The sequence below is a fragment of the Salvelinus sp. IW2-2015 genome, linkage group LG26 (assembly GCF_002910315.2).
Source record: "Salvelinus sp. IW2-2015 linkage group LG26, ASM291031v2, whole genome shotgun sequence".
NCBI lineage: Eukaryota > Metazoa > Chordata > Actinopteri > Salmoniformes > Salmonidae > Salvelinus > Salvelinus sp. IW2-2015.
Window position 1 is genome coordinate 7,512,360 of NC_036866.1, and position 10,467 is coordinate 7,522,826.

Consider the following 10,467-nt stretch of genomic DNA (forward strand, 5'->3'; position numbering starts at 1 on the left):
CGAAAGAGAAAGCGAGACACCCCACTTGCTGTTTTTTTTCCTGGTTCAATGAACTAAGTAGACCAGACCCAGCTGCTATCTCATTGATGACTATTGGAGACCCACCCAGTTAAGTAGACCGGAACTGACAATTTTTTTCTCAATGTAAATGGCCTGAGTGAACTATCTTCATTTATCCGCTATCTTTGGTTCTAGAATATGGTGACGTTATAAGACCTTGTTATAATGTGTGCAATTAGACTGGTCCTATATATGTGTGCTGTCTCTCCAACTCCTATGGTCAATCGTGATGAGACTGCTCAAACAGACCTGGAACGAGGCTAATGTAGAATGGAACTGGGATTACAAAGGGAATGATCTAAGGTTGTGTGTTTGTGTTTCTCCAGGGGGGCCTAAATGCCAACCCGTTTGCAGCTCTGCAGAGTAAGGACCCGCTGCTGCTGTGCTGTAGTGACTGGGACCAGGGCTGGACACCCAACGCCCCTGCCCCCACCCCTGCCCTAGAGGTGGTACAGCCCAAGGCAGACCTGGGTAACCATGGAGACACAGCTAAGGTAAGGACAGAGGTCAGACTTTTGGCCTCAGAAAATACTGCATACTTTGTTTTAGGTTGTCAGACTGAAAGAACAGTCACAACTAGACTGTTTTATATTCTACCTGAGGTCCAGTTGTTTGCGTCATTATCTGGCAACCTGCCTAACACCACTAAGCAGCTGGTAAGAACTAATTTCATTGGAAAGCAATTGCAGTCTGCAGTCTGACCTCCTGTTGTCGTGTTTGTTAGGCATTAGACCTCTGCCCCTGCACATCCTCCCCGGACGCACTGCTGCAATGCATATTTAATTGTTTGTTAATTGGAAGAAAATGAGAACAATTCCTCTCCCCCGATGTTCTCATTTCTGAATTCATTAACTAAAATAAAAAGCCTGTTTGTGCCAAATTCCTGCATGAGGAACAAAATAAAACACAAATGAAGAACTTTGAGAGAGGGCCGGGCGATATCGAGTTTTTTTCGATATATTCAAGTTTGTTTTAGTGCGATGTGGAAAATGCCTGTATGGCAAGAATGGAGGTTCTGTTATAATGTTGTAACTTTTTACAAACACAGCATCTCACGGTCTCTTCTGTCAGCCAAACACGTGCACAGAGGTTATCCACCAATCACAACCCTAGACAGCCTTTCACGAATTGTAACCCCTCCGGAGAAGTGTAGCAGCGGTAAGAGTTCCACCAACATGGAACGTGAGGGGGCCAACTCAGCCTCTCAACATGGAACGTGAGGGGGCCAACTCAGCCTCTCAACATGGAACGTGAGGGGGCCAACTCAGCCTCTCGTGAGGATGAAATCATCCCCAAAAAGGGCTGCAATGTTTTTTCAGTAATATGGAAGTGGTTCGGGTTGAAGAGGTCTGATGTTCAGCAAACGAATGTCCTGTGCAAAATGTGTCAAAGACAATTGCTACGAAAAGCAGCAGCACAACCAACCTCTTCCATCACCTGCAACACGCGGTGGAATGGGAGGAACGCGTGAGACTACGCAACGCCGATTCCAGTCGCCCCATTCCCAAAACGTCTGCTGAAAGACAAACTACCATACCCGCATCCTTTACAAACGGGATCCCTTATGACAAGAGAAGTTTGAGGTGGAAGAAGGTAACGGATGCAGTGACCTATTACATAGTGAAGGATATGGTTCCAGTCTTTACAGTAGAAAAGCCAGGCTTTAAAAAGCTGCTAGGTACAGTTGACCACAAATATCAGCTGCCAAGCCGCAAGTATTTCACGGAAGAGGCCCTGCCGTGATTATACACTGCTACCCGCAAAAGAATGGCAGAGAAGCTAGCTAGTGTTTGTCATTTTTCCACCACAGCCGATCTGTGGTCGAGCAGAACGTCAGAGCCATACCTAAGTTTGACAGTCCACTACATAAATCAAGACTGGAAATTGCAAAATGTCTGCCTCCAGACGTCTTACTTCCCTGATGATCATACGGGGGAAGTAATAACCCATGGTTTCAAGGCCTGTGGCATTGTGGAAGATGAGCGAAGACCGACAGGTGTGCATGACAACTGACAGCAGGAGCAACATGATAAAAGCATTGCGCTTGAACAACTGGACCTGCAGTGCTTTGGGAACAGGCTTCACCTCGCCATCGGTAAGTGTGACGTTGGATGATTAAAGTCCATTCAAAACAGTGATGTTCAGGCCAGCTGTAGGCTAATATGTTAGTAGTTGTGTCATTTTGCCAATCCAATAGCAAATAACCACAGGCTGTTTTAATTATATCAAAAAATGAACTAAATTCATACATTTTCAATCAAAATGATTATATAAATGAGATATTGAAATAGCTAGTGGTCAAACATTCGTAAACAATAGAATAGACGTGTGGGGGTGTGTTTATTTGAGGCCTCGTATTTTTTTTAATAAAGAAAATTCAGTTAAGAATTATGTCTTGGCCTTTTTTAATTTGTTTAGAGAAAAACAGGAAATGGAGAGATATATCATCCAAACCTCTGGAAAAAAGTGATATTACTACTAGCCTGTATCCCCCCAGCTCCTTCCTGTATCCCCCAACTCTAGCCTGTATCACCCAGCTCTAGCCTGTATTCACCCAGCTCTAGCCTGTATTCACCCAGCTCTAGCTTGTATCCCCCAGCTCTAGCCTGTATCCCCCAGCTCTAGCCTGTATTCACCCAGCTCTAGCCTGTATTCCCCAGCTCTAGCCTGTATTCCCCCAGCTTCTAGCCTGTATTCCCCAGCTCTAGCCTGTATTCCCAGCTCTAGCCTGTATCCCCCAGCTCTAGCCTGTATCACCCAGCTCTAGCCTGTATCACCCAGCTCTAGCCTGTATCCCCCAGCTCTAGCCTGTATCCCCCCAGCTCTAGCCTGTATTCACCCAGCTCTAACCTGTATCCACCCAGCTCTAGCCTGTATTCCCCCAGCTCTAGCCTGTATTCACCCAGCTCTAGCTTGTATCCCCCAGCTCTAGCCTGTATCCCCCGCAGCCTAGCCTGTATTCCCCCAGCTCTAGCCTGTATATCACCCAGCTCTAGCTTGTATCCCCAGCTCTAGCCTGTATCCCCCAGCCTAGCCTGTAATCCACCCAGCTCTAGCCTGTATTCCACCCAGCTCTCACGCCTGTATCCACCCAGCTCTAGCCTGTATCCCCCAGCTCTAGCCTGTATCCCCAGCTCTAGCCTGTATCCCCCAGCTCCTAGCCTGTATCCCCAGCTCTAGCCTGTATCCCCAGCTCTAGCCTGTATTCCCCCAGCTCTAGCCTGTAATTCCCCCAGCTCTAGCCTGTATTCCCCCGCTCTAGCCTGTGTTCCCCAGCTCTAGCCTGTATCCACCCAGCTCTAGCCTGTATCCCCCAGCTCTAGCCTGTATCCCCCAGCTCTAGCCTGTATCCCCCAGCTCTAGCCTGTATCCCCCAGCTCTACCCTGTATCCCCAGCTCTAGCCTGTATTCCCCCAGCTCTAGCCTGTATTCCCCCAGCTCTAGCCTGTATCCCCCAGCTCAGCTTATATTCCCCAACTCTAGCCTGTATCCCCCAGCTCCTTCCTGTATCCCCCACTCTAGCCGTATCCCCCAGCTCTAGCCTGTATCCCCCAGCTTCTAGCCTGTATCCCCAGCTCTAGCCTGTATTCACCCAGCTCTAGCTTGTATCCCCCAGCTCTAGCCTGTATTCACCCAGCTCTAGCCGTATCCCCAGCCATCTAGCCTGTATTCACCCAGCTCTAGCCGTATCCCCCCGCTCTAGCCGTATCCCCCAGCTTCTAGCCTGTATCCCCCAGCTCTAGCCTGTATTCACCAGCTCTAGCTTGTAATCCCCCAGCTCTAGCCTGTACTCCCCAGCTCTAGCCTGTATCCCCCAGCTCTAGCCTGTATCCCCCAGCTCTAGCCTGTATCCCCCAGCTCGTAGCCTGTATCCCCAGCTTCTAGCTGTATCCCCCAGCTCTAGCTTATATTCCCCCAACTCTAGCCTGTATCCCCAGCTCCTTCCTGTATCCCCAACATCTAGCTATCCCCGCTCTAGCCTGTATCCCCCAGCTCTAGCCTGTATCCCCCAGCTCTAGCCTGATTCACCCGCTCTAGCTTGTATCCCCAGCTCAGCCTGTATTCACCAGCTCTAGCCTGTATCCCCCAGCTCTAGCCTGTATTCACCCAGCTCTAGCCTGTATCCCCCCAGCTCTAGCCTGTATCCCCCAGCTCTAGCCGTATCCCCCAGCCTAGCCTGTATCCACCCAGCTCTAGCCTGTATTCACCCAGCTCTAACCTGTATTCACCCAGCTCTAGCCTGTATTCACCCAGCTCTAGCCTGTATCCCCCAGCTCTAACCTGTATTCACCCAGCTCTAGCCTGTATTCACCCAGCTCTAGCCTGTATACCCAGCTCTAGCCTGTATTCACCCAGCTTCTAGCCTGTATTCCCCAGCTCTAGCCTGTATCCCCCCAGCTCTACTTTGAGATGGGTTTTATTTCTATTGAATGGTTTTGTTTTCACATTCTTCTAAATGAGCGTGTTATTAATGCTGAATGCTGTGTGAATGTATTGCTGGTGCCCTAAAATGCATTTGTTTTATCCGGTTGTGTTTCTATGATTTGGTGCTTTCCCCGAAGTCCCAGTCAATGCATGATCTTCCTTACTACCCACTCTGTCCCCAAGGTGGTTTCAGCCCCCTCCTCCTTCACCTAGTGCCGGTGAGCTGAAGCAGCCATGCTATGTAAATGGGAGGGTGGTGTCCCTCATACCTGCTGTGCCCCCCCAGCCTCCACTACTGAAAACCCTGAGCCTCCATACCCCGGATTGACGCAGCCCAGAGTGCCCCATACGGTACGGTTACAAATACACCACACGGTAAAACAAACCATTACACACACACACAACCGGTAAACAAACCATTAACACACACACACACAACACACACACACACACACACACACACACACACGGTAAACAACCATTAACACACCACACACACACACACACAACGGTAAACAGACCATTACACACACACACACACACACACACACACCACACACACACACGTAAACAGACCATTACACACACAACACACACACGTAAACAGACCATCACACACACACGGAACAGACCATTACACAAACACACACACACACACACGGTAAACAGATCATTACACACACACACACACACACACACACCCGGTAACAAACCATTACACACACACACACACACACACACGGAAACAAACCATTACACACAACACACACACACACACACACACACACACAACCAACACACACACACACACACACACACGGTAACACAGACCATTACACACACACACACACACACACACACACACACACACACACACACACACACACACACGGTAAACAGACCATTACACACACACACACACACACACACACACAACACACACCACGTAAACAGACCATTACACACACACACACACACACACACGGAACAATCATACAACACACACAACAACACCAAACACCGTAAAACAGACATTACACACACACACACACACACACACATCACACACACAACACACACACAAAAAACACACACCCACACACACACACACACACACGGTAAACAGACCATTACACACACAACACAACAACACACACACACACACACGTAAAACAGACCATTACACACACCACACACCACACGGTACACAAACCATTACACACACACACGTAAACAGACCATTACACACACACACACACACGGTAAACAGACCATTAACACACACCACACACACACACACGGTAAACACCATTACACACACACACAAACGGTAAACAACACATTACACACACACACACGGTAAACAAAACATTACACACACAACCAGTAAACATAAACCATTACAACCACACACACACGGTAAACAGACCACTTAACACACACAACACACCACACAACACACACACACACACAACATACGGAAACAACCATTACACACACACATCACACACACACTACACACACATAAACGGAAACAAACCATTACACACACACACACATACACACACATAACGGAAACAAACCATTACACAACACACACACACAACACACACACACGGTAAACAAACCATTCCACACACACTCACACACACACCAGTAAACACATCCATTACACACACACACACACGATGCAGAAACATTTTACATACACACACATGGTTAGCCTGAGCACTAATTAGCTAGAGAAACACAATGAAATTCCCACTAGTGAATGCCCTGCACAGAGAAACTGACACTGATCCTATTAGACCTGTTACCATAGCTATTTGACCAAATTGTGTTACCTAATTGCATAAGCCTTGATATTGATACACTGTTACAGTGCGTGGTTTTGGTTAAGCTGTGAAAAAAGACCCACAAGGCCATGGAAATACAACATGCAGGCTGAGCTTTACCCAGCATATAATGTTGTTCAGCAGCAGTGTTGCAGCTATATGAATCAAATTGTATTTGTCACATGCGCCAAATACAACAGCAACCTTACAGTGAAATGCATACTAACAAGCCCTTAACCAACAATACAGTTTTAAAAATACCAACAACAAAACAAAGATAGAGTAACAAATAATTAAAGAGCAGCAGAAAAATAACAATAGCGAGCTGTATACAGGGGTACCGTTACAGAGTCAATGTGGAGGCTATATACAGGGTGTTACTGGTACAGAGTCAATGTGGAGGCTAATAACAGGGGGTACCGGTACAGAATCAATGTGGGGCTATATACAGAGGTACCGGTACAGAGTCAATGTGGAGGCTATATACAGGGTGTTATGGTACAGAGTCAATGTGGAGGCTAATACAGGGGTACTGGTACAGAGTCAATGTGGAGGCTATATACAGGGGGTACCGTTACAGAGTCAATGTGGAGGCTATATACAGGGGTACCGTTACAGAGTCAAGTGGAGGCTATATACAGGGTGTTATGGTACAGGTCAATGTGGAGGCTATATACAGGGGTACCGTACAGAATCAATGTGGAGGCTATATACAGAGGGTACCGGTACAGAGTCAATGTGGAGGCTATATACAGGGTGTATGGTACAGAGTCAATGTGGAGGCTATATACAGGGGGTACGGTACAGAGTCAATGTGGATGCTATATACAGGGGTACCGGTACAGAGTCAATGTGGAGGCTATATACAGGGGGTACCGGTACAGAGTCAATTGGAGCTATATACAGGGGGTACCGGTACAGAGTCAATGTGGAGGCTATATACAGGGGTACCGGTACAGAGTCAATGTGAGGCTATATATCAGGGGGTACCGGTAACAGAGTCAATGTGGAGGCTATACTACAGGGGTACCGTACAGAGTCAATGTGAGGCTATATACAGTGTTATGTACAGAGTCAATGTGAGGCTATATACAGGGGGTACCGTACAGAGTCAATGTGGAGGCTAATACAGGGGTACCGGTACAGGTCAAATGTGGAGGCTATATATACAGGGGGTACCGTACAGAATCAATGTGAGGCTATATACAGGGGTACCGTTACAGAGTCAATGTGGAGGCTATATACAGGGTTTATGGTACAGAGTCAATGTGGAGGCTAATATACAGGGGTACTGGTACAGAGTCAATGTGGAGGCTATATACAGGGGGTACCGTTACAGAGTCAATGTGGAGGCTATATACAGGGGGTACCGTTACAGAGTCAATGTGGAGGCTATATACAGGGTGTTATGGTACAGAGTCAATGTGGAGGCTATATACAGGGTGGGTACCGGTACAGAATCAATGTGGAGGCCATATACAAGAGGGTACCGGTACAGAGTCAATGTGGAGGCTATATAACAGGGTGTTATGGTACAGAGTCAATGTGGAGGCTATATACAGGGGGTACCGGTACAGAGTCAATGTGGATGCTATAATACAGGGTACCGGTACAGAGTCAATGTGGAGGCTATATACAGGGGTACCGGTACAGAGTCAATGTGGAGGCTATATACAGGGGGTACCGGTACAGAGTCAATGTGGAGGCTATATACAGGGTGTTATGGTACAGAGTCAATGTGGAGGCTATATACAGGGGGTACCGGTACAGAGTCAATGTGGAGGCTATATACAGGGGTACCGGTACAGAGTCAATGTGGAGGCTATATACAGGGGTACCGGTACAGAGTCAATGTGGAGGCTATATACAGGGGTACCGGTACAGAGTCAATTGGAGGGCTATATTCAGGGGCTACCAGTACAGAGTCATGTGGAGGACTGTACCGGTACCCCCTGTATATAGAGTCAATGTGAGGCTGTTACAGGGGTACCGGTACAGAGTCATTGTGGAGGCTATATACAGGGGGTACCGGTACAGAGTCAATGTGGAGGCTATATACAGGGGTACCGGTACAGAGTCAATGTGGGGCTATATACAGGGGTCGGTACCAGATCAATGTGGAGGCTATATACAGGGGGTACCGGTACACGAGTCAATGTGGGAGGCTATATACAGGGTGTTATGGTACAGAGTTCATGTGGAGGCTATATACAGGGGTACCGTTACAGAGTCAATGTGGAGAGCTATATACAGGGTGTTATGGTACAGAGTCAATGTGAAGGCTATATACAGGGGGTACCGGTACAGAGTCAATGTGGAGGCTATATACAGGGGGTACCGTTACAGAGTCAATGTGGAGCTATATACAGGGTGTTATGGTACAGAGTCAATGTGGAGGCTATATACAGGGGGTACCGGTACAGAATCATGTGGGAGGCTATATACAGGGGGTAACCGGTACAGAGTCATGTGGAGCTATATACAGGGTGTTATGTACAGAGTCAATGTGGAGACTGTACCGGTACCCCTGTATATAGAGTCAATGTGAGGGGCTGTATTACAGGGGTTACACGGTACAGAGTCAATGTGGAGGCTATATACAGGAGGTACCGGTACAGAGTCAATGTGGAGGCTATATACAGGGTGTTATGGTACAGAGTCAATGTGGAGGCTATATACAGGGGTACGTTACAGAGTCAATGTGGAGGCTATATACAGGGTGTTATGGTACAGAGTCAATGTGGAGGCTATATACAGGGGTACCGGTACAGAGTCAATGTGGAGGTATATACAGGGGGTACGTTACAGAGTCAATGTGGAGGCTATATACAGGGGTACCGTTACAGAGTCAATGTGGAGGCTATTAATACAGGGTGTTATTGGTACAGAGTCAATGTGGAGGCTTATATACAGGGGTACGGTACAGAGTCAATGTGGAGGCTATATACAGGGGGTACCGGTACAGAGTCAATGTGAGCAACTTACCGGTACCCGCTGGGTATCAGAAGTCAATGTTGAGGCTGTATACAGGGGGTACCGTACAAGAGTCAATGTGGAGGCTATATACAGGGGGTACCGGTACAGAGTCAATGTGGAGGCTATATACAGGGGGTACCGGTACAGAGTCAATGTGCGGGGGCACCGGAAAAGTCGCGCATACGAAAATTGTGCATTGATGTCTGTTGGCGACTAATGCAAAGATGCTGTTTTTATCTTATGTTAGGATTCTGACTCTGCTGCCATGGAAGATGTCTACATTAATGAGGTGTTTCCTGTGTTGTCTAGGTACATCCGTGTTCCCTCTGTTTGGGACGGGGGACATGCTGCGTGTGACCTCGCCCTTTGCCCTGGGCCCAGCCGCCCGTCTGGCTACCGGCACTGGTTCCCACCTCCTCAACTGGTACCCTCACAAAATGGCCTGAACACACACACTTCCTCAATGCACAGCTGGTCAAACCAGCATCATCCTACTATGTGCAGACATGATCCTTACGTGTTAGAATGTTAGCTACCTACAGTCAGTCCTCTTTTTTTGGTTTGATATTGATGTCATGTAGACGTCTCCCATGTTTTCTCTAACACTACAAGGAATGTGTGCAGAGTCGATCGCTCCTTCGAAATAGAAAATAATCCTAAAGCTTGTTTTGTAGAACTTTGAGTTGGGTTTTTACCAGTTAAGTTTTATTTTCTGCCTTTAGGTACGCTTTGATACGTTTTATGTGTTTCATATTGTAATGACCAGGTTAGTTTCCTCCTTTTCTACCTGTTGCCTGTTTAACTGCTCAGCAGGTTAGTTTCCTTAGAGGACGAGGGACTTTTCAAATGACACTGTTATGAAACAGAAAGAAACAATGTCATTTTATTTTTTTGAAAATAAACCAAATTGAAAACTTGTGGAGATGTTGAATTTGATTTCACGTTCACACAGAGTAGGAACAGTACAGTGACAATGTCCAAAGTAGAACAAGAAGGTCAAATAAAGGTAAGAATTATAATGCAAATGCTTAAAATCTTGTCCCATCAGATACGCCCACACATCGGGGTCAAGTGGCACACAAATGACAGAAAAGCTTTTGAAACGGAGGAAGTACTGTGGACAGCACTACCCAAACCTGTCGCAAAAGATCGGTCTTTTTTGTTTACCATT

The 10,467-nt window shown here is 47.1% G+C and overlaps 1 protein-coding gene across 1 annotated transcript in view; it reads left to right on the forward strand.

Moving 5' to 3' along the window:
* Positions 1-10,214, forward strand: part of LOC111952296 (tudor domain-containing protein 5) — a 28,037-nt gene extending 17,823 nt beyond the window's left edge. The window contains exons 16-18 of the mRNA XM_070435079.1: positions 387-554; positions 4,669-4,836; positions 9,606-10,214. Of these exons, the coding sequence (XP_070291180.1) occupies positions 387-554; positions 4,669-4,698 (198 nt within the window). The 3' untranslated portion in view covers positions 4,699-4,836; positions 9,606-10,214. The remainder of the gene's footprint in view (positions 1-386; positions 555-4,668; positions 4,837-9,605) is intronic.
* The last annotated feature ends 253 nt before the right edge of the window (positions 10,215-10,467 follow it).